A 25,433-nucleotide genomic window follows, 5' to 3' on the forward strand; every position below is an offset into this window, starting at 1 on the left:
ACGTCATATATGTCTGCTAACTGGCTGCTATCCCTGGTCATAAGCAAGACTTCCTTTCAGAGAAGACACAGACCAGATTCTGGGCCATTTCAAATGGGGCAGCTGGTCATCAATTTTGTAGGCTTTAGGAATCACTGAGTTTTAAGGGGTGATTCTCAGGGACACAAACAGAAGGTGATTACATGTACCAACCAATTTTCACAGAAAATATCAAAGAATGCTGTGTATATTTTGGATAACAGATCTTGATAAAAAGAAAATTAGAGATTATCACTTTTAAAATTGTGAACAAAACATTAAAAATTTACAGGAAGCTTAAAAGTAACCCAGTCTATAAAATAAGCTAATCATGACACTGATTTCTAGAATTTATTTCTTAAAATGAATACAGTAGAGGGGCTGGCCCCGTGGCCGAGTGGTTAAGTTCGCGCGCTCCGCTGCAGGCGGCCCAGTGTTTCGTCAGTTCGAATCCTGGGCGCGGACATGGCACTGCTCATCAAACCACGCTGAGGGAGCGTCCCACATGCCACAACTAGAAGAACCCACAACGAAGAACATACAACTATGTACTGGGGGGTTTTGGGGAGAAAAAGGAAAAAAAATAAAATCTTTAAAAAAAAAAAAAAAAAAAATGAATACAGTAGATCCCCTTATCCGCAGGAGATCCATTCTGGATGCCTGAAACCACGGATAGCACCAAACTCTATATATACTATGTTTTTCCTTCTACATACGTACCTAGGAGAAAGGTTAATTTATAAATTAGGTACAGTAAGAGATTAGCAACAATAACAATAAAATAGAACAATTATAATATACTGTAATAAAATTTACCACTGATCCTAGCAACCTCAGCACATGATTTTTTCCTTTCCTTATTAGGTCAAGAACTTTCACCTTTTCACTTAAAGGAAGTACTTTATGGCTTCTCTTTGGCATATCCAAATTACCAACATCACTACTCTCACACTTCGGGGCCATTATTAAGTAAAATAAGGGTTACTTGAATACAAGTGCTGTAATACCGAGACAGTAAGTCTAATAACCGAGATGACAACTAAGTTGACTAATAGGCAGGTAGTGTACGCAGTGTGTATCCGCTGGACAAAGGGATGATTCACGTCCTGAGTGGGATGAAGCAGGATGGTGTGAGATTTCATCACACTACTCATAACGGTGCCCAATTTAAAACTTATGAATTGTTTCTTTCTGGAATTTTCCATTTAATATTTTCAGACCATGGTTGATCATGGGTAACTGAGACCAAAGAAAGCAAAACTATGGATATGGGGGGACTACTGTACTCTTTCGGAATAATTTTCAAACCGATGTGAAATGCGTCTGACAAATCAGAAACAGTACAAATGAATCCAGCCATCCACTTAGTATTATGAGAGGAAAACATAAAAGCAGTTATCCCATTCTTTAAAAAATAATGCTTTATTTTGGGGGTCTGTGTGTCCACACTTGAGACCACAATTATGCTCAATCTACTGTACTTACTGTAACAAAACCCCTATTACATTACACAGAGTTTTCAACAAATACTGTGATGGAATTTACTTGTTCTATACAAATAGCTGGCCTTTAAGAACTGTCAATCCTGTGAGGAAAGATCTGTGTCTATCTTGAGAGAGTAATAAAAGGGCCCCAAACTACTCAGTGGAAGAAATTATTTGAGTAAAAATTTTTACTTTAAAATATTGATAATTTTCCCTGAAATTACTGAGTAAAATTTGTTGAGCATACGCCAATCTGTGTGATGGTACGTGATCTTTTGCATTTCAGAGATTTAAGTGTTTTTCAACAGTTTCCAATAGTTCTGTAAACTACTTTAATTAAAAAACAGTACCCATGCCATATTTATAGAGGTTGTTTGTCTATAAGCAGATCCATCGGTAAAGAGCACTATGGTGACAAAAGTATTGCTCAGAGATACTCGAGATATCTATAGATAGTATTTTCTCTTTAGCTAAACTTCAGTATAACAAGATTTAGAGGAAGGATATCAACTGATTTCTTACACCGAGGGCGCTGACTCCTGGACTGATCACAAATGACTGCTATCTAAGAGGAAGTAGGTCTTTTACACTTCACTAAACTAAAAGCTCCAGGAAACAAGACAGATTAGGTCTGTTTTGCTCACTCTGTAAATAAAAGTATAAACGAGTTCTTTCTGAGAAAGAGAGTGGGGGGGCACTATTGTACTCTGACGTGAAAGAGTGTCTCCTTCCTGTTCACAACAGAAGCACCTAGCAGAATGCTTATACACCAGGCAGCGTCACAAACGTGTGCTGAAGGAATGGATGAGATCTGCCTTCTGATACGTAACTCTTATATAGCAATGATAGCATTTTGGTTGTTCTACGTGAAAGGGAAAAAACGGGAGAAATGAGTGAAGGGAACTAAAAACCTAGAACAAATTTCTCTAGAAGCATCACAATAACAAAAAACATCCGTAAGAGGTGTGATTCCCTACGGTGGACTATACCCAGCACCTGAAGAGCTTCCAACACTAGATTGCTCTGAGGACCCAGAACCAAGTGTCTGTCTAGAAAAAAACTTTTGACTTCAGGAGATCCAGGGTAAGCTATGAAGGACAATTCTCATAAATGTGTGAGGTTGCAATGGGACTCAGGTTAGAATGTGTTAACTAAGAGTCAAAAGAGAAAGAAAAAGGTACACTTCACATTAGGACAGCGCTGGGCTAGAAGTTAGGAGCTCCAATTCTAGTTCTGGCAATGCTACTACCTTGCTAGGGGATCCTACGCAAGTCACTAAGTCTTTCTGGGCCTCAGTTTCTTCACGTACTAAATAGAAGCATGAGACCAGGGTGACAAAGTTTTTATTAAAGGGCCTGACAGTAAATATTTACAGGCCAAGAGGCAAAACGGAAAATATTATGTAGTTACTTACATAACCTATTAAAATGTAACCAGTTGAAAATGTAAAAACTGTTCTTAGCTCCTGGGCCATAAAAATAATGTCTGATTTGTCCCAGGGTCCATAGTTTACCAACTTCTGGATTAGACTAACAGATACCTAAGACTTCTTCCATCTCTAAAATACTATTAATTTCTAGAATAATTTACTCTATACTCTCTGTTTAATGTCTAAAATCAGAAAAGTACTACCGTACACATTAAAGACATTGGAAAAAAGGAGAATATTTCATAGCTGAAAAGGCAGAAAAGGCAGAGGAAGGACCCTCTGGAATCTCGGGTACCTTGGGTAGCCAATAGAATTATAGCTCATGACCAAGGCACATAGTGCCACCTGGTGGTTGAATTTTCAAATGCAGGAAGTAAGGGAATTTGTAAATGCAGGCAGTGGTATACATCCTCACAATGAATTCTTATCATCAGTCTGTGGAGAAAATTTATTATCCTCATTTTTTAAATGAGAAAATTTAAGCTTACAATGGACAAATAAATTTTACTTATAAAACAAGTAACCAGGATCTAGTTTTTTGACTTAGTGTTCTTTCTATACCTTCATTGCTTTTATTCAGAAATCATAAAGTAATGAGGTAACAAAAAAATATTACAGTCTCCAAGAATCTTCCTTTGAAATATTCCCTTGATTTATTCTGTCCACTCCAAGACACTGCTCCCACTTTCACCCAAGCCATACCTACCACGCACCTAGATTAACGTAACTATTTGTCTCTCTTATTCCATTTCTTCTCCCCTCTAATCTTGTGTAGTACCCTCAAAGTACTGTTAATAAAAGCTGTTTAATAAAATCACACGGCACACTTGTTCAGGACTCTAAAATGGTCCCTTCTTAACTGATTATGTGTAAATTCTTACTGGCATTCCAACATTTGGCTCCAAACTTCCACTTTTATTATAATCTCTTACTAATTTCTACCAAAAACTCTAGCCCAGTTAGGCTAGCTTTGTTACTTTTCCCATTCTTCAAACACCAGACACACAAATTAAACTGGATCCTCTCTGCATCTCCTCTTCCTTTATAGATACTTGTCCTGTCCGCCTGCCCCTGCCAACTTAACTCTCATATTTTTCTCAATTCCAACTTCATTTATTAATCATCTCTGCTCATTTCAACTCATGATTCATAAATTAAAAAATTTAAATGTGATAGATTTTCATTAAAAACCAAAGTATATATAGTTAAAAAAAAATTTCAAGTCCGAGTTTTTCTCCCTCTTCAAAACCTGTCCTACCCTGAGGCCCACCTGTGGCATGTACTGACCTGTATCTTACCAGATCTCTACATGCCAGGCTTTCTCAACCTCAGCACTGTTGAGATTTTGGGCAGGATAATTCTTTGTTGTAGGGGCTGCCCTGTACGTTGTAGGATGTTTATCAGCATCTCCACCTTTTACTCACCAGATGCCAGTAAGCATCCCCTTCCATCTCAGTTGTGACAACCCAAAACGTCTCCAGACATTGCCAAATGTCTTCTGGGAGGTGGGGGGCAAACTGTCCCTGGTTGAGAATCATGCTTTAGGCATTCACATACACATCAAAATATATAGATAAAAGCCACTTAAAAAAATTCCTGCATCATACTTCATATGGATATTTATATCTGAACTACATGTCCATCCCTTTATCAACAGACATTTACGTTCAATGGACATTTACACTCTTTCCTTTTTTCAGTGCTTCAAAACAAACAATGCTACAATAAACATTTTATACAAGTGCCCTATGCATATGTGTATCTGTATATCTATAGGACAGACACCTAGAAGTGTAATTGTTGGAAGCAAGGGTATGTGTGTTAAAAGATAAAAAATTCTGCCAAATTACCTTCTCCAAAGGCTACTCTAATTTATACTGCCACTAAGAGCCTAGAGCAGATTTCTTCTCAGCATTTAACTCACTTAACATTGGATATTATCAACTTAAAATTTTTGCTAGCCTTAGGTAAAAAAATGGTAACTGATTATTTTATATTTCCAAGATTGCTAGTGATGGTGAAAACCTTTGTAATTTTACTGGGCTTTCCACTAACTTCCATGAGTCATCTACAAGTACCATTTGCCTCTTGGGATATCTGCCTTTTACTTACAATTTGTAGGAGGTCTTTATATAGATTGGATATCAATACAATCTTTTGTAAATGTTACAAATTTTTTCCCAGCTTACCACTTAATAGTTTGATTTTGCTTACATGATGTTTTATCACATGGAATTTACCCTGTTATATAATAAACTTTGTCAATGTCTCCTGTTATGGCTTCTGGATTTCCTGTCTTCCTTCAAAAGGTCTTTCATACTCAAATGAAAGAAACAGTTTCTATATTTTCTTCTAACACATTTATGTCTTAAAAATATCTCTTGATCCATCTATTGTCGCTATACATGATATAAGACAGAGAGATAATTTTTATTCCTTCCGCCAAATGGAGTCAATTATTTCAACATGATTTCTTAAATAATTTCTCCACTGACTGAAATTTATTCACTTGACAAATATTTGTTTAAGTGCTACTATATGCCAGGCTCTGTTCCAGGTGCTGCTGATACTCTACTGAACAAGAGAGACACAATAAATATGTTAATAAAAAGAGAAAATTTCAGTGTAAAGTGTTCCAAAATAAACCCAACCCAGGGCAATGTGATAGCAGTGGTGCTCTGGTAAGCAGTGTACAATTGGCTGTGGTTTGCAGCACTTATAAATACTCCCACCATGCCCAATTTCGAGCTACCATGTCATGTCATCAGGCTTGAAAATTTCCTCAAAATCTAACAATTGGCTTGGGAACAAGCTAGCTCTAGCACACCACTGTGTAACAGTGACTGAGGGGCTAAGCTGGGTGGGCATTCATGGAAGGCATGAGGAGGTACCATCTGAAGATGACAGTCAAGAGCCAGACACAGTTATTTGTGAGGGAAATACACTTCTGGTAGAAGCAACAACAGTGAAGGCTCAGTCATGGAAATAAGCTGGCTCTTATGAGGAATTACTAAATGCTTTCTTCCTTCTATGAAATCCTATGAAATTTGCAATGAGATTTGAAAGTCTGTTGGAGACATTTTAAGACAAATACTGTTTAGTAGTAATGTCTTACCCGTTTGCGCCTAGAACTCTGTTTCCTTATCTTTGTTATTCCCCAAACATCCAATAGAGTGTTCAGATAAACATATCCTATGAGTAGCTCCATCCATCTGGCTCAAATTATGTCACTCAGACTTCTCAGACTGTTAAATCAAGGGGTCTTGACTTGATTAAGGTTCCTATACTTGCTGAACTTGCCAGTCTGGTACTAAATACAATATATATCAAATGTAAACACACTAGTAGAAATACAAACTTTATTTCAGTGTTAGGGGTCCTAACCAAAACAGATATTTTAGCTTTCTCATTTCAGTGTGAAGTAGCAGCACAATGAAGGAGTCTACTCAGCAGTGTTAAGAATACACAGTGAGCACGTAGCCCAGTTCCTCCCAAACAGTTTATAATCTGGTTGTAAAAACAACACAAATACACATAAAATAAAAGAGTAACAACTTGTGGTAGTATAAGATCACGTGCTATCATAATTAAGTGCCAATATTAGTAGAATAAACACGTATACAAGAGAAATGCTACATGAGCTGAAAAGGGGGAGAAAGATTCATGAGGGCTTCATGGGGCTTAATTTGGGCCAAGAAGGATTAACTGAATTCAGCTTTACTTGAGAAAGGGGAAGAGACGGAAGAGAACAGACTGAGAAAAAAGGCTGCACAGTGACGGAATTAGACAGGTATCATTAGAAAGTGAGTTAAGGGAAAATAAGGTTGGACAGATAAAGCTAGACTGTGGATAAAGTAGTTTGGAAATTCTGGAAAGTCTCCTATGAAAATGGAGAGGCAATGTGAGTGAGTTCCTGAAAGAGACGGAGATGGAGAGGAATTTAATGAAAATGCTGTTTTAGGAAAATTAGTCACTAAGGAGACCCCTTGGAGCTCAGTGGCCCATATCCACATAGGTGCAGGGAAATATTCATTTAAGATTGCTTTAAAAACTTAAGTCTACTGTAACTTCTAGAATCTGAAAGTTCTGAGAAACTTCCTACGCTGAGGAAACCTTATGAAAAAAGAGTAGTTCTGGCTATATTTTAATACCTCCACCTAAATAGCTCTATCTACCCTCTCCCAAGTTGTCCCCAAAAAGTAGGAAAGAATACCAGGACTTCAGTCTGTTTGGGAATTTATTTTTTTCTTTCTTTTTTTTGAGGAAGATTAGCCCTGAGCTAACATCTGCTGCCAATCCTCCTCTTTTTGCTGAGGAAGACTGGCCCTGAGCTAACATCCATGCCCATCTTCCTCTACTTTATATGTGGGATGCCTGCCACAGCATGGTTTGACAAGCAGTGCATAGGTCCAGACCCGGGATCCAAACCGGTGAACCCTGGGGCCACCGAAGCAGAACGTGCAAACTTAACTGCTGCACCACTGGGTCAGACCCTGGGAATTTATTTTTAAATTAGGAAAGATGCATCTTGGTGATCATATTTTCTGGACTGAAAACTGGTACAGGTGCTGTACAAGAAAGAGCCAGTGAGCATGAGTGGGCCGGGGTGGACCAAGATGCAACCAACTGGCTTCAGACACACAGGCACTTACCTAGCAATCCCCTCCTTGGTGTAGAAGACAGAGTAGGTAAGGTTGTCTCCATGAGGATCTGATGCAGGTGTCCGCCATGTCAATTTGATGAAGCGGGTAGAGACCAGAGAGGCCACGACATCGCGAGGAGCTGAAGGCAGTGGTCCCGTGGTGGCTGGTGCTAGATGGTCAGTAGTGGCACTGGTCAGTGAAGTGGGAGGTAATGTTGGGATGGCAACATCTTGTCATGTGCAAATATTGGGGAATATGAAGGGCAAACCACGACGGTTTTAAAAAAGAGAACAGAAAAAACAAAAACAAAAAAGAAATAAACAAAACCACGATGGGAAATAAAATAAAATGAATGAACATAAAAAAGGCCATTAAACTGAAGGCTAACATGCAGGCCAGGGGTAACTACTGAGAACTAATGGGCACTATTCAAGACACAGCACCGTAGAGCAAGCAGACCTCCTGGGCACTATAACGGTCGTGGGTAAGGGACAGGGAAGGTGACAGCTGGGAATAAATCATCTCACAGAAGGACACAGCAGTGCGCAAATAATTTTCTTTAATCCTGAAAGCAGCATGCAACATCTGTCAAATCTTGCACATAAAAGTCTCATATATGATAAAACCTCAATATTTTCTCGTACTTTTATCAAAACATGAAATAACATGTGTGGTACGGATGAGCCTAGTTACACTCAACACAGGCCCCAGGCTACTGTAATCTCACTGCAGAGCTGTGCGTGGCTTCGGCTCTGTAGGAGATTCGAGAGCCACATCTCCAACTTCAGTCCAATATTAAGTTCTGCTCTCTGTACTTGGCAATACCCAGGGAAGTCTGACAACCTTCCTCACTTCACTAAGTTATAGTTCATTTGCCATCTTATCAATTCATTTAACTATGACAGTATAAAATCATGAATCAAAAATTACAAAGTCACAAAAAACACAATATGTGGTTGGCTGATCTGTTACAGTCCTCACTGCAATGGATGTTACAACAGCTTGCAGACCTCAGGGACTGCATGGGACAGAGGAAGCGGCGGCAAGTCACAGATCCACTAGCCAAAAGCCTCTGCTTGCACATCTGTAGTCATGGGTCACTTCATTACCTCTAAGGCAGTCCATTCTGTTGTTGGGCACTTCTGATTTTAGAAGTTTATTCCTCATATTGAACCTAAAATCTCCTTCACCTGGGGCCAGAAAGTATAAACGTAATCTCACAATTTTTAACTAAAGGAGTTCATTAGAACTGTGTCGTAACCTTAATGAGGAAATTAGTAGAAAAGAAGTAGCGAGGAAAACACGGAAATTCTGGACCTAGTTTTCAATGACACAGTAGGGCAACAACCTCCTGGAAATGTCTGTGACAATCTTCCAGACTGTAAGACAATCTGAAGTGGGGCAGTCTAAATAAATATGCTAGATAGAATAAATTCTCTAGGGGAAAGGACAGAGGAAGACCAACCTAAAGCTTCTAGATAGGTGGGGAAGGGAAAAGAGTGATCCAATAGCCACCATTTACTGAGCACTTTCTGCACCTTGCTCTGGCTATTTCTATGGATGTGTTCAATCCTTACAACTCTATGATATGAAATGGGCACTCTCATTATATCTCTATCTCATATGTAGAGACTGACATTTAAAAGGGCTAAATCCCTCGTCCTAGGTCACACGTAGTAAGTGGTCAAATTTTAAAATCAACCTTGGATTTTAGTTTAAGAGGCCTCTAGATTTAACCAACAGGAGTTCTAGTCCCAGTTGTGCCACGTGCTAAGTGTGTCACCTTGGGCAAATCACTTATCCTCTCTCACCCACTCCTTTTCCCATCCTTTTGAGGAACTGCCTTTAAGAGTGCAGAGTTCTATCAAAACATAAACCAACGAAGCCACGTTCAGCTACAAGTCCACACTTCACTGACACAAGCGTCAATATTATAAGCAAGTTTAAGTCTGAGTGGGCTCTGAGGCCTCATTCTTGTCCCCTATGCTTCCACAGACGTGCTGCCTCAGAGGAAATAAATACCTCTCATTCACAGCTTTCAGAGTTGTTTTTCATACATTGTGTCAGTTTAGTCACACAACAGCCCTACGAGGTAGGGTGGAAAGGACAGGATTAGCTGCTTGGGTAAAGGTTAAACAGGAGGCAAGGACTCCCGGGTTTCCGACTTGGGAGAACAGGTGGTTGGTGGTGTCATTAATGGAGAAAACGATTATTAAAAAAGAACAGATTGAGGGAAAAATGGTGAATTTGGTGATGAACATGCTGTGTTGAAAGTAATGATCCAACATTCACAGGAGAAATGTATAAGAAGCCACTGGAAATGTGGATCTCCGAGTTTCGTAAAATTAAAAGTCACGAAAAACCCTCAGAGGGAAATGCTTCAAAAAGTAGCCTGAACACAGTCTTGCTTTGCTGCCTCATTTCTGTGCCTGCCCAGAAACACACTAAGCTGCCTCCAAGTCTGACCCAACTCACCAAGCTAAATTTTTCCCAACTATCTGCTGGCCACAGAGAGAGAGTCTGCAGTGTGAGAGGCAGCACAGCATACTGGAAAAAACCCAGGATTTCGAGTATAAGGACCTTATGTTCAAAACTTGACTCTGCCATTTCCTAATAACGTGAAGTTGGGCAAGTCACTTAGTCTCTCTGATCTTAGTTCCTTTGTCTATAAACTGGAACAGATAATGCTCCCTACCCATGTCCCAGGCTGACAGGAACCAGATGAGGATCAATGAGACAAGTGCATGTGGAAACACTAGATCCATGTTGCCACCACGGTGAGCCTGCATGGGTGACAGACACAAGAATGTAAGTAGAAAGACAACTGAGGGGGATATCAGCAGGGAGGAGAGGTGATGGAAGCAATGGTGATTACTGAGAGAATCACTCAGACGGGGACTGAATCAGCCTGGTGCCCGTCCATAGCACACATCTGTAACTCTTCAGTGGAGCCCGCAGTTCCCACCTACATTTTTTATGTTCACACTGTATCATTTATACTAACCTAAAAGCTCCTTGAGGATAAAATCTGCATCTGCTTCATCTGGGAATCACTCACCATGCCTCTGTATATTTTAGATAATCAATAAATGTATATTTATAGAATTTATAAGTGGAAGAAAAATTAGGGAGAATGTTAGTGCGATAGAGACCAATGCTTCCCAAATCTCATTACACAAGGCAACATTTTAACTTTTTTAGCTGATACAGTGTACACAAATAATATTTACATAATTATGTTACATAAACATTTGCTTTGCCAATGTATTTTATCAGTTTTACGTAGAATAAAAGTATAAATAATGCTGGATCATCGTAAATGATTCCTAATTAGCCACGGGAAAAATCCATGTTCACTGTAGTCCCAGTTTTCTATACCCACTATCTCTAGATTGGCTCTATTGGTGCTGTTCCATGTTCTAGCTGAGCAGGTAAGGGGAAGAGTCTTTGTAACCCCAGAGAACCAAATAGGCAGTTAAGTTATACCAGCATCAATGGCAAGATGATATAGATTGGGACTTCAGACTTCTAGCACGATGGTTTGAGGATGCCAACAAATCTTCCCATTTGGGGAACTTTTTGGCAACTACAAAGCTGGAGAAAAAACTGACAAAAACTAGGAACTGTCCAAAGGCATATAACAAACTGAGAAGCATTTATACATGAAAACTATCACATTTCAGGTAAGAAGAGCCAATATGTGGTACCCTTGCCCGGGGCTGCTCCTAGCCCCCCAGCTCTGTTGGGGTGGTGTTCAACCAGGGTAGGGAGGCCATGGAAACCAATGGCTTGCTGCTGCTGCCAGAGGAAGCTGATGTGATGTGGAGCATTGTCAGTTAAAGTGGCAATCTTGGTGGCAAGTGTAGAGGAAGGGCCAGTGGCTTGGCAAGCCCTAGGTTTTGGTCTTTTTGAGGGCAAGCAATGGATGGTAAACTAGCTGGAGACTTAACAAGGAGTTTGGTGAGGTGCAAACGTGATAAGGCGGCTTGATAAGCTCTCCACATGTCCCAGGTTAACTGAAAGCCATGTGTATGTGCAGCAGAGACAGGAGCAGGCCCAGGCCACCCACACACCCCTGGCCAACGGAACTGTGTGTGTGTTCAGAGAACAAGTGGGAGAGCCTGGCAGGAAACAAAAGTTGGGACAGACTAAAAAATGACCTGAATTTTGAATGCATTCCCCAAACCAGACACAGATCCATCAGCTGAGAGTAGAAGGCTTATGGGCTTGAGGTGTTTGAGCACAACTTCTGACTGATATTTGGCTGCGCACTAATCTATACAGACACAGCAATTACCTAGCAAACAAGGCTTACAAATAGAAACAAGAAAATAACAAACAAAAGCTAAGCAGAAACATCAGTGACCGCACACTGAGGGAAGACACGTCAGTAATTTAGTCCAGAGAAGCTGGCACACAAATGACAAAGAACAACTGCCAGGGAGAGAAAGAGTCAAGACCACAGTTGCTGCAATACGTTATCAAAATATCCAATATTCAACAAAAAAAAAGAAGAGATATGCAAAGAAACAAAGTGTGACCCATACTCATGGGGTGAAAAAGGCAGTCAATACAAAATGTCTCAGAGAGTCCTCAGATAACAGATTTAACAAAGACTTCAAAGTAGCTATTAAAATATGTTCAAAGAACTAAAGGAAACTGTCAAGAACTAGGCAGGGTCTGAGATTTTACTTTACTTATGAGTTAACAAGACAGCCTATTACTGTTTCATGCATGCTGATGAAGACAAATCTTACATCAGAGACAGAGACCTTCATTACTCAGGACACTGGCAGCAGCCAGAGCCTCTTGTTTGTTTTCCTCAGCTCCCCAGACCCCCCAAGTCCCACGAAGGCAACGCCAAGGGCCCAGGATGGATGCCTGCACATGCAGCAGGTTGTTACAGGGCAAGAACCCTGAGCCTGAGGGATTTACCACTCTAAGAGCAAGGGAAAGCAAGCCCCAGACAAAGAACGGGTCTGCTGTGGATAGCTAATTTAATTCTATGGTGGTCAGTCACTTACTTTATATGGTTTCAGTCTTTCTAAATTTACTGAGACTTGTTTGTGTCTATCCTGGAGATTGTTCCATGTGTGCCTGGAAAGACTCTGTATCTGGAACTGTTTGGTGGAGGCTCTATAATGTTAGGTCAAGTTGGCTGATAGTTGTTCAAGTTTTCTATACTGTAACTTTTTCTAATTCTTTTATTAGTTTTTGAGAGTAGGATATTGAAATCTCCAACTATTATCACTGAGTTGTATATTTCTTCTTTGAATATAACAATTATAAATGCATATGCATTTAACAACAAAGCCCCAAAATATATGAATTCAAAGAAATGTAGCAAAAATTCAAATATTTGGAAATCAAACAATCCACTCCTTAATAACCCAAGGGTAAAACAAGAAATCACAAGAAAGACAATTTTTAAGTAAATGAAAATGAAAACACATCATATTAAAAATTGTGACTGCAGCTAAAGTGGTACTTAGAGGGAAATTTAAATATCTTTATAAGGAGAGACGAAATGTGTCACATGAATTATCTAAGCCTCTACCTCACTGAATAGTTTATATCTTAAGCATTCTCACACACAAAAGGTAACTATGTGAGGTGATGGATGTGTTACTTAACTTGATTGTGGGAATCCTCTCAGAATGTATACATATATCGAATCATCATGTTGTACACTTTAAATATATTACCATTTATTTGTCAATTATACCTCAATAAAGATGGGGAAAATTTTTAAAAAATTTTAGTCAAGTTCTTAAAAAAAAATGATGAGGGGCCAGCCCAGTGGCATAGTGGTTAAGTTCGTGTGCTCTGCCTCAGCAGCCCAGGGTTCGCAGGTTTGGATCCCAGGCAGACACCTACACACCACTCATCAAGCCACGCTGTGGTGGCGTCCTACATACAAAAAGAATAGAGGAAGACTGGCACAGACATTAGCTCAGGGATAATCTTCCCCAAGCAAAAAAGAGGAAGACTGACAACAGACGTTAGCTCTGGGCCAAACTTCCTCACCAAAAAAAAAAAAAAAAAAGAATAGAAACAAACAAATAAATGATATATACATGCCAGGTGAAGCCCAAATATTGTGACTGCTTTCTTCTGGAACAAAGATTTAAAAAAAAAAAAAAGATATGAGACTAAGAAATTAAGAGAGAACATAAGCTATCAAAATCAAGAATCAAACAGAGGACATACTACCAACCCTAGAGACACTAGAAAATTATAAGTGAATGTTAGGAACAAATTTATACAAATAAACAACTCAGAGGAAATAGAAAAATTCCCAGAAAGACAAAAATTACCAAACCCACTGAAGAAACACAAAATCTGAATAGAACTATAACAAATGGAGGAATTTTATTAGTAAATAAAAATCTTCCCACAAAGAAAGTCCAAGCCCAGATTGTATCACTGCTGAATGCTATCAAATATTTAAAAGAAGAAATAATATCAGTCCTTCACAACTCTTTCAGAAAATAGATGAAAAATACTTCTAAATAATTTTGTGAAGCCGGTATTACTCTGATATAAAGCCAGACAAATAGATCACATGAAAAGAAAATTACAGGTCAATATTCCTCATGATCATAGATACAAAAATCCTTAACAAAATATTAGCAATTCATATTTGGTGACATATTAAAAAGATTATACATCATGATCAAATAGGATTTATCAAAGGAATTCAAGACTAGCTTAATACCAAAAAATCAACATAATACAGTATATTGAGAGGAGAAAGAACTGATTTCAATAGATGAAGAAAAAGCATTTGACAAAATCAAACACATACTCATGATAAAAAACTCTCAAACAAACAGGAAGAGAAGTAAACTTCCTCAACTTGAAAAAGCTACAGTGAACATTATACTTAATGGTGAAAGATAAACCGCTTTTTCGGTAAAGTTGGAAATAAGACAAGGATGTCAGCTCTCATTTCTTATATTAAGCATTATGCACTGGAAATCCTAGCCAGCACAGGAAGGCAAGAAAAAGAGAAAAAGTTAATAAAGATTAGAAAGGAGGAAGTAATACTGTTTTTATTTGTGGATGACACAATTATCTGTGTAGAAAACCCTAATGGATCTACAAAAAAAAAGGCTAGTAAAACTAATAAATAAGTTTGGCAAGGTCATAGGATACAAAGTCAATATAAAAAAACCAACCCTGTTTCTATACACTAGGAATGAACAATCCAAAAATGAAACTATGAAAACAACTCCACTCACAATTGCATCAAAAACAAATAAAATATTTAGATAAATCTAAGAAAAGAAGTGTAAGATTTGCATCCTGAAAACTACAACACATTGCTGAGAGAAATTAAAGAACATCTAAATAAATAAAGATCTAAATAAAAAGGAAATTTAAATAAATAAATGTTCATGGATTAGAAAATTTAATGTTAAGATGACAAGCTGCTCCTAAAATTTAACAGAAATGTCAAAGACCTAGAAGAGCCAAAACAAGTCTGAAAAGAAAAAGGGTGGAGGACTTGCATAATTTCAAAAGTTACTATAAAGCTCCAGTAATCAAGACAGGCTAGGGGCCAGCCGGCCCCATGGCCGAGTGGTTAAGTTCACGCGCTCTGCTTAGGAGGCCCAGGGTTTTGCCAGTTTGGATCCTGGGCTTGGACAAGGCACCGCTCATCCAGCCATGCTGAGGCAGCATCCCACATACCACAACTAGAAGGACCCAGAAATATCTAACTATGTACTGGGGGCGCTTTGGGGAGAGAAAGGAAAAACAAATCTTTAAAAAAAAAAAAAAAAGTCTGGTATCGGCATGTGAATAGGCATACAGATCAGTGGAAGAGAACTCTGAGTCCAGAAATAAACCCCTACATTTGTGGTCAATTGATTTTTCCCAACATGTCAAGAAATTTCAAAGTGCGAGGAACAGTCTTTTCAAAAATTAGCACTGATACAACTATATATCCATATGCAAAGTAAAGAACTTAGATCCTTACTTGATGCCATATACAAAAATTAACTCAAAATGGCTCACAGATTTAATGGAAGAACTAAAACTAGAAAAAATATAGGAGAAAATCTTCACGCCTTGACCTAGAAAAGTATTTTTAGACATGACAACAAAAACATAAGACATAAAGAAAAAAAAAATTGGATTCTATTAAAAATAAAAATTTTGTACTTTAAGAAAAACATAACTAAGTAAGTGACAAGACAAGCCACAGAATGACAGAAGATATATCCAAATCATATATCTGATAAAGGACTTGAATAAATAATTCAGAATATATATTCAGGATCAGAATATACAACAAACTCTTATAAATCAATAAGAAACAAATAACCCAATTTAAAAATGGGCAAAAGACTTGAACATTCACTTCATCAAAGAAAACACACAAATGGCTAACAAACACATGAAAATGTGCTCAACAGCATTAGTCATTAGGGAAATGTAAATTAAAACCACAAGGAGATACTACTACACACCCACTAGAACGGCTAGAATCAAAAAGGGTACAAAATACTAAAGGTTGGCAAGGATGTGGAAAAACTGGAATCCTCATACATTCTTGGTGGGAACATTTTAAGTCTTCCAACTGATGAAGTGTCTCCATTTGTATTTAATCTTTAATTTCTTTAAAAAATGTTTCATAGTTTTCTGAGCATAAGTTTTACACTTCTTTTGTTAAATTTATTCCTAAGTACTTAATTCTTTTTGATGCTACTATAAATGAAATTGTTTTCTTAATTTCAATCTCAGATTGGTCACTGCAGGTATACAGAAATACAAATAATTTTTGTATACTGATATTGACTCCTGCTGAACTCATTTAATTGTTTTAATAATTTATTCACGGATTCCTTATTTTCCATATACAAAATGATGTCATCTGTAAACAGAATTTTATAGTAGTTTTCTTAAAAAACATAAACTTAGTTAGCATATGACCCAGAAATTCTACTCCTAGAAATCTACCAAAGAGAAATGAAAATAAATGTCCACACAAAGATTTGCACACAAACGTTCACAGTACCATTATTCAAAATAGTCAAAGACTACAAACAATTCAAATGTAAAATGGGTAAACAAAAGGAGGTATATCCATATAAAGGAATTCTATTCAGCAATAAAGATACAAAATACTGACATATGCCACAATGTAGGTGATCTCAAAATCATGACCCCAAATGAAAGAAGCCAGTTACAAAGATTACATATTGTAGGATTCCATTTTTATATAAAATGACTACAAAAGGCACTTTTACAGAAACGGAAAGCAAATCGTTGATTGCTTGTGGCTGGCGGTAGGAGTAGATATTGACAGCAAACAGACATTAGGGAATTTGGGGGGATGGAAACATTTTGTAGCTATACTATGATGATGACTCCACAGCTCTATAAATTTACTAAAAATTACTAAATTGTACACTTACAATGGGTGAATTTTATGGTATGTAAATCACACTTCAATAAAACTGTTAGAATGAAATGGCTTAGACTAGCTAGTTGAAACTATTAAACATACTTTTTTTCTAGTATAAAACAGCAATAATTACAGGGAGTCCTAGGACATTTCTGTTACTCAAAACATCAGAGCCTAAAATCAACCAATCTGAAGTCTTCACAAAATTTAAATGTCCAGAAATTACTCAACATTTTACAAATGCCAACTGGTCATCCAGGGACCCTAAGCATAATTGAATTATACAGATCTCTAGGCCAAATGTAGTAAAAATCTTTGTTTCTTAAAAAAAGAGTTCTGATTATATTAAGAATTATGCTGGTTTCTTTCCATCCTGCCACCAGAGTTCACTCCCGAAAATAAAAGATCTGATCACATCAGTCCCCAAAACCACCCACAGAAGAAAGTCCAAACACCTCAGCACAGTGTTCGAGGTCCTCCACATTCTGGGCCTATCCTAGCTGTCCAGTCCTGTTTCCAGGACATGCTGTGCTCTAGGTTAGCCTGGTTACTAAACAAGAATGGGCTTCTCCACTTCTGTACCTATGTTCACACTGCTACTATGTTTAGAGCAATAAACACCATGTAAATCTGACTGAAGTCAAAGGCAACCGGGAAATCTGACAAAAGGTATTACACTTTCAAAATCTGAACAACATTAAACATGCTGCTGGCTCTGACCTGCTGCTCCAAAGCTTGGCAGCAGCCTCACACTGGCACTGTCACTGAAACCTAATGACCCTAATAGGCTCTTAAGTGAGACTCACTGAAGTGATCTGTGAGCTCTGAAGAGGGATTCCATTTCTCCTGATCCAGCTCTACATTACCTGAGGAAGTCATCGGAGCTGCTCCTCATTCTTCTGAGAAATGACTTTCAAAATCCAGGTACCCTGCGGTTGACAGCTCCAGTTTTAATGGCTCATTAGATCTGTGACTGATGAAGCGTCACCCTCAGTAGTTTATCATGATGAGTTCAAGCAGTACCTCCATGCACTTCAAGCAGTTTCCAGGTAGAGACCATTAATTCTGTGCTGGGCCTGCGGCCCTTGGTTAAGTGAACCCAATCATCCTAACCCAACAGCCACTCACACCAGTCAAGCGAGCTGTGAGGAGACATTTTAAGTTTTCTTTTGAAATCCATATTTTGTTCCTTTTTGGTAATCTTTCTTTGAAAATAGATTAGTTTTAAAATCTTTTTTCAAAATCTTCTAAATTCCTTCAAAAGGTAAAAAAGTATCTTGGGGAAAAATTTCTCTCTTTCTATAATCCTTCATTTCCTTATGTAAAGGAATTTCCTAAATTGCTATTTCCCAGGAACGTTCACAACAGCATTATTCAGAATTCACTATTCAGAACTGAGTGCGATTTACATCGTGCTTATTGCTCCAAACATCACAGCGACGTGAACAAAAGCACAGTTCCACAGAGCACTCTTTTGGGAGATGTTAACAGGTCCACCACGAGAAAGGAGAACAGTCATATTTGGGAGACTGTGGTGACCTGCCATGCTCATTTGCATATTTTAATATTTAACTTCCAGCAATTCTATAGGAGAAGAACCTGTTCAGTTTGTTGACCAAGCATTTCTCATTCTTCCTCCAACCAGGAATCCAGTTGGGGCAATCCTGAACCAAATGACACCTGGGACAGTGTCTAGCAGCAGAGAGCTCCTTTCAAAGGGCCTCTGCCCGAAAACATCCAGTCTTTATTCGACTACTTCTGTAAGCAGTCTATTTCATGCTTTTTATTTAAAAATCAAACACAATAAGCTTAAAAAAGTAATTCACACAATATAGAAGTATACAAAGTAAAAGGATTAAAGTTCCACTTATCATCATCTTCATAACACCACTGTTAAAAGTTTGGTGTGTATTCTTACAAATATTTTCCTTTTCAATGATACACTTATATATACACCTAAGAGTGAGAATGAAATGATACCAAACATGGTACTTTGCAAACTGCTGTATTACATAATATGTCTTTAAAAGCTTCCCACATCAGTATATACAAATGAATCTCATTATTCTCAATTGCTGCATATTATTCTATAATATAAATATATACAATTTATTTAATCATTCCCTTATTGTTACTTATATTTAGGCTGTTTCCACTATTTATTTATTTATTTTGGCTACTACGGGCAATGTTCCTGTAACTGTTTCCACTATTTAATTATTTATTTTGGCTACTATGGGCAATGTTTCTGTAACCTTTCCTATATACGTATCTTTGGGCACATGTGTAAACACTCCTGTAAGATGAATTCCTTTTTTGTTTTTGAGGAAGATTAGCCCTGAGCTAACATCTGCTGCCAATCCACCACTTTTTACTGAGGAAGACTGGCCCTGAGCTAACATCTGTGCCCATCTTCCTCTACTTTATATGTGGGACGCCTGCCACAGCATGGCTTGCTAAGCAGTGCCATGTCCTCACCTGGGATCTGAACCGGTGAACCCTGGGCCACTGAAGCGGAACGTGCGAATTTAACCGCTGTGCCACTGGGCCAGCCTCTGTAAGACGAATTCCTAGAAGTGAAAATGCTGAGCCAAAGGTTTATGTATTTGAAAGCCTGAGAGATGATGCCAAATAACCTTCTGAAAGGCTATTTTGGCTTCAGTTTTAGGACGGAGGGCCAAATAATCTCTGAGTCTACCACTTTATAAATACCCCCAAACAACAAAAAGGACGAGAAATAGGAACACAAACTCCATTTTGGACGAAACGAAGAGATATCTGTAATCCCAATCCAAAATACATGAGAAAAGGGTGGACAGAAGAAGAGTAAGTTAATTAGTGGAGCAGAATTAATCCAAGTGCCTCCAGAGGTACTGATGAGACTCAAACCAACTGAACTTGAGGAATCGGCAGCACTTCAGGAGACAGGAATGACTGGGGCACAGAGGAATTCAGAGTTGTTAAACCTCCACCTCATCCCTGGAGATAGGAGGTTTACACTCAGGAGAAGCTAAACCAGAAAGGCTTTGGGCTCAGAGGTGACCAACAGGGGGATTAAGGTGACATCCTAAAATGTGGAAGTCCCTATCTCCTTCCTCAACGAGTTCCAGAAGGCTGGCAACCAGGGTTACTATCACCAGGCAGGAGACAGCATTCCTCTCCAGATAAACTAAACAGAAGCAGAGAAGACATACAAATATTGTCTTCTGGTGAGGTCCAAGCAATGAGAACAGAAAAGACTGACTGCCCAAGTGTTCTGTGATGAAGCCCAATGGTTACAAAGATTCACCCCAAAAGTTCAAGGGAAAACAGGATATTTTCATAGCCTCAAGGTATATCCCTTAAAATATTTAACAATTACAAAGATAAAAAGAATAACTTTGCAATGGAGGAATGTGGCAGACACCACCTTAGCCACATGATCGAGGTGACATTACCAAATAATAAGACATATTGATATCATGTATCCCCGATATGGATGTGTTGAAAATGGCATATCAATTCTGTAGTATCTGCGCCCCCCTCAAAAAAATCCATAACCTTAATGTAATCATGGAAAACACAACAGACAAACCCAAATTGAAAACATTATACAAAATACCTGACCAATACTTTTTGAAAACGTCAAGGGCATGAGAGACGAGGAAAGACTGAAGAACTGTCACAGACTGAAGGAGACTAAGGAGACATGACAACTAACTGCAATATGGGATCCAAAATTGGATTCTGGAGCAGAAAAAGGACATCAATGGAAAAACTGGTGAAATCAGAATAAAGTTTGTAGTTTAGTTAATAATTACCTGATGTCGATTTCTTGGTTTTGTTTACTGTATCACAGTTATATAAGATGTTAACATTAGATGAAGTTGGGTGAAGAGTATACTACAAGAAGTCTGTATGATCTTTGTAACACGTTTGTAACTCTAAAATTATTTCAGAATAAAGTTTTTTAAAAGGCCCATCCATACAGAGTTTTCAATACTTTTTTTTAATACCATAATCTTAAATATGAATCAATTGCCAAAGACTCCTTTCAAGTATTTGAAGGTAGTTCTCTTCTTTTGATCAAATCTGCCTGGTTCTTTCTTTTGTTGTCTATAACATGGTTTCAAAATCTTTCTATAAACTCTTAAAATGAAGTGGCCAAAACACACATAAGGATACTATATATTTTTGTCATTGTAACCAAAGATTAAAAAGCTTCTTGGCCTTCACATCACACTGATAAGACCTACTGAGCTAGCAATAACCCAAAGGCCACAGGCTTCCTCACATCTGGAACTGGTAACAGTTTATTTCACTATCCTATACGGCACTCATTAATTGTTTAAAATTAATTAACATACTACTTGCACAGAGCTATATGATAAGAATGTTCCAACTATGTAGAGCTGTGGTAAGAGCGATTATATTAACATTAACGTATGTGAACCTTTAGGTACAGTTCAACAAGATAGCTGGAAAGAGAAACTTACACTTATTAGAATCATTGATTTTCCTTAAGTTTTTTTTCTGGTAAACTTCTGCTCTTCCAAGTGTTATTTCAGATATTGTATTTCTCTGTACTAGAATTTCCAATTAGTCTTTTGATATTTCCATTTCTTTATTGAACTACCATTTGTTCTCTTACTGTGTTCATGCTTTCCTTTACATCCTTGAACATATTTACAATAGCTGCTTTAAATTCTTTGTTTGCTAATTTTACCATGTCTGCCATTACTGGGTCTGCTTTCTACTGACTGACTTTTCTCCAGATTATGATTCACATTTTCCTTTATTTATTTATGTTTTGGCATGTCTACTAATTTTGACTACATGCTAGATACTTTGTGTGCTACCTATTGGTTGTTTGGATTTTGTCATCTTCCTTAGTACAGGGTTGAACTTTGTTCTTCCAGGCAGTCACCCTCACAAATAAACTTGCTCCTTCCAAGGTTTCTTTTAAGCTTTTAGGATGGTTCTATAGTAGCCTTGAATCTAGAGCTATATTAGCCCTACTCTTAAAATACAGCCTTTCATACTTTCTGCTAAATATGTGGGATGTTCATTCAACACGAGCCTGGGGAGGCAGGACCAAGATGGCAGAGTGAGTAGTCTTCTTTGTCTCTCCCCCTTCGAATCTACAACTAATTGGACATTCACCGGTTAACAAAGGATATCCAGATAGCATCTCAAGACACCTGAGAGACCCGTGCTGCTATACATAGGAAGGCTGACGGACTTCCCCCTGGGAGGAGGTGGAGATAGGTGAAAACTCTCCGACCCCCGACCCCTGGACAGCCTAGTACCTGCAAGAGGCTCTCTTCCAGTGGACTCCCCCATAGCATCGCCACGCACCAAAGGTGGGAGTGTGCACTCACCGGAGGAGCAACAGTGGAAACAAGTGACAACAGCCCTACCTAAGCCCCCTGCGATTACACCTAAGCCCAGGGGGAAACTCCAGGGTCCCGCACCTGCCAGCAGGGAAAGCCTCTGCTCGCCATTAGCAGAGAGGCCCCTCCCAGCATTCAGAACACTGGGAAGCTCCCAGGGAGCGGATACCCTGGCAGGGCACCAGCCCGCCAGCCGCTGCTAGGCCCACGGTCTCCGCTGTGCACGGGATGGTGCAAGAGGTGCCCAGACTTCCTGTGGACGTGCTTGGGGGCTGGGTGGAGCTCCAGCGCCCGGCTCTGCAGCCAACGGGGAAACTCCAGGGTCCTGCACCTGCCAGCAGGGAAAGCCTCTGCTCACCATTAGAAGGGAGGCCCCGTCCAGCATTCAGAACACCGGGAAGCTCCCAGGGAGCAGATTCCCTGGCAGGGCACCAGCCCGCCAGCTGCTGCCTGGCCCACAGTCACCGGCTGTGCCTGGGATGGTGCAAGAGTTGCCCAAGATTCCTGTGGGCGTGCTTGGGGGCTGGGTGGAGCTCCAGAGCCCAGCTCCACGGCGCAGGGGGAAACTCCAGGGTCCTGCACCCGCCGGCAGGGAAAGCCTCTCCTTGCCATTAGCAGAGAGGCTCTGCCCCGCATTCAGAATACCGGGAAGCTCCCAGGGAGTGGATTCCCCGGCAGGGCACCAGCCTGCCAGCCGCTGCCGGGCCCACAGACTCTGGCTGTGCACGGAACGGTGCAAGAGGCACCCAGACTTCCCATGGACATGCTTCGGCGCTGGGTGGAGCTCCAGTACCCGGCTCTGAGGCCAAGGGGAAAACTCCAGGGTCCCACACCCGCTGGCAGGAAAAGCCTCTGCTCGCCATTAGCAGGGAGGCTCCGCCTAGCATTCAGAACACCGGGAAGCTCCCAGGGAATGGATTTCCCGGCAGGGCACCAGCCTGCCAGCCGTTGCTGGGCCCATGGACTCTGGCTGTGCACGGGATGGTGGAAGAGGTTCCCAGACTTCCCACAGACGTGCTTGGGGGCTGGGTGGACCTCCGGTGGAAGAGCTACGAGGCCCAGGGGGGAACTTTAGGTTCCCACAGCAGCCTCAGCGAAAACCTCTGCACAGCACTAGTGGAGAGGTCCTGACCGGCAATCACAAGGCTGGAAGGCCCTGGGGCAGAAGTAGCACAGCTAGGTGAGCTAACCACATACTGCAGAAGATACCCATAGCTCAGCTGGGACCTATAGTGGACAAGTATGATCCTGTGGGCTCTGACAGTGACAGAGCGGCGATTATAGGTGATCCTGCTCCTGGCTGCTGGAAAAGCCCATAATACCGCTGCAGACCCCAAGGAGGGGGTGCGTCTAGGTGGTCTGCAACAGTAGGCACCAGCAGCCTGAGGCCCCCTTGCAAGTGCACCCACAACTGACGAGGGACCCCACAGGACCACTGTGACTACGAGGAGGGGCCCAGGTCCAGTCAGTAACAGCTGACAGGGTTCCTGGTTGGTGCAGATTAAACAGCTGCTCCACTCCCCCCCCCCCAACACCAGTTGCAACAAGTGGAAGCAGCGACTAAACTCTATCTCTCTGTGGAGGCACAAATCCACGCCATCATGCAGTATGAAAAAGTATATTAAATCTCCAGAACAGAAGGAAAATGATAAGTACCCAGAAAAAAATCCCAAAGACAATGAAATCTATAACCTAAATGACAATGATTTCAAAACAGCCATTATTAAAAAACTCAATGAGTTAAAAGAGAATTCAGATAGACAACTCAATGAGTTCAGGAGCTATGTCACAAAAGACCTTGATACTATAAAGAAGAACAAATTAGAAATACTGGAGATGAAGAACACAAGGGAGGAGATTAAGAAAAATCTGGACTCTCTGAACAGTAGGGTCGATAATATGGAGGACAGAATTAGCAATTTGGAGGGTAGGAATATAGAAATGCTGCAGACAGAGGATGAGAGAGAACTAAGACTAAAAGGAAATGAAGAAAGTCTCCAAGAATTATCCGACTCAATTAGGAGATGCAACCTAAGGGTTATAGGTATACCAGAGGGAGAAGAGAAGGAGAAGAGGGCAGAAGGCCTCTACAAAGAAATAATGGCTGACAACTTTCCAAACTTGGGAAGAGAGATGGAACTTCATGTGACAGAAGCCAAGAGATCTCCAAACTTCATCAATGTAAGAAGACCAACCCCAAGACATATAGTAGTGAAGAAGGCAAAAGTCAACAACAAAGAGAAAATTCTAAGGGCAGCCAGGCATAAGAAAATAACCTACAAAGGAACCCCCATAAGGCTATCAGCAGATTTCTCAGGAGATATCTCACAGGCTACAAGAGATTGGAATGAAATATTCAAAACTCTGAAGGCCAAAAACCTGCAGCCAAGAATACTCTACCCAGAGAAAATATCCTTCAAATGTGATGGAGAAATAAAAACTTTCCCAGATAAACAAAAGTTAAGGGAGTTCATTGCCACAAGACTGCCTCTTCAAAAAATGCTAAGGAAGAACCTCATACCTGAAAAACCAAAAAAAGGAAAGGGGTTACAAAATCCAGAACAAACGAGATAAGCAGAAGGACAATAACAGAAAGTAGCAGCTCTCCATCAGAACAGGTTAGTAAAAGTTAAATAAAACAGTAAAGATAAATGGAATGGAAACACCAAGAATAAATATAACCTAGTCAGTTTAACTACAAACTCACAACACAAAAAGGAAGAGGAAAAAAAAAATATGACAATAACAACCTGAAGGGGAAGAGAAAAGGGATGGAACATTTTAATTTAAGGAAATAAGAGGCTATCAGAAAAAGGACTATCTCATCTATGAGATGTGTCATACAAACCACCTGGTAACCACTAAACAAATAACAAGAATAAAAACACAAATTACAAATAAGAAGAAAGCCAATACGGAAATTTACCTACTTGAATTAGGAATACAAAAATCATGGGAGGAGAAACAAAGGAAATGAAAAGAACCAGAAAACAAGTGATAAAATGGCAGCAGTAGGCCCCCACGTTTCAATAATCGCTCTAAATGTAAATGGATTGAACTCTCCAATCAAAA

General features: G+C 39.7%; 1 protein-coding gene across 5 annotated transcripts in view; it reads right to left on the reverse strand.

Moving 5' to 3' along the window:
- The window catches only part of LOC124233072 (neogenin), a 247,290-nt gene that overhangs the window by 57,065 nt on the left and 164,792 nt on the right, over window positions 1-25,433 (reverse strand). For 3 of the 5 annotated variants that reach the window (XM_046650148.1, XM_046650145.1, XM_046650146.1), the window contains exon 8: window positions 7,584-7,803. In XM_046650148.1, the coding sequence (XP_046506104.1) occupies window positions 7,584-7,803 (220 nt within the window). The remainder of the gene's footprint in view (window positions 1-7,583; window positions 7,804-25,433) is intronic. The other 2 variants (XM_046650149.1, XM_046650147.1) reach the window with 1 other exon arrangement.

The sequence above is a fragment of the Equus quagga genome, unplaced genomic scaffold (assembly GCF_021613505.1).
Source record: "Equus quagga isolate Etosha38 unplaced genomic scaffold, UCLA_HA_Equagga_1.0 153_RagTag, whole genome shotgun sequence".
In the NCBI taxonomy this organism is placed as follows: Eukaryota; Metazoa; Chordata; class Mammalia; order Perissodactyla; family Equidae; genus Equus; species Equus quagga.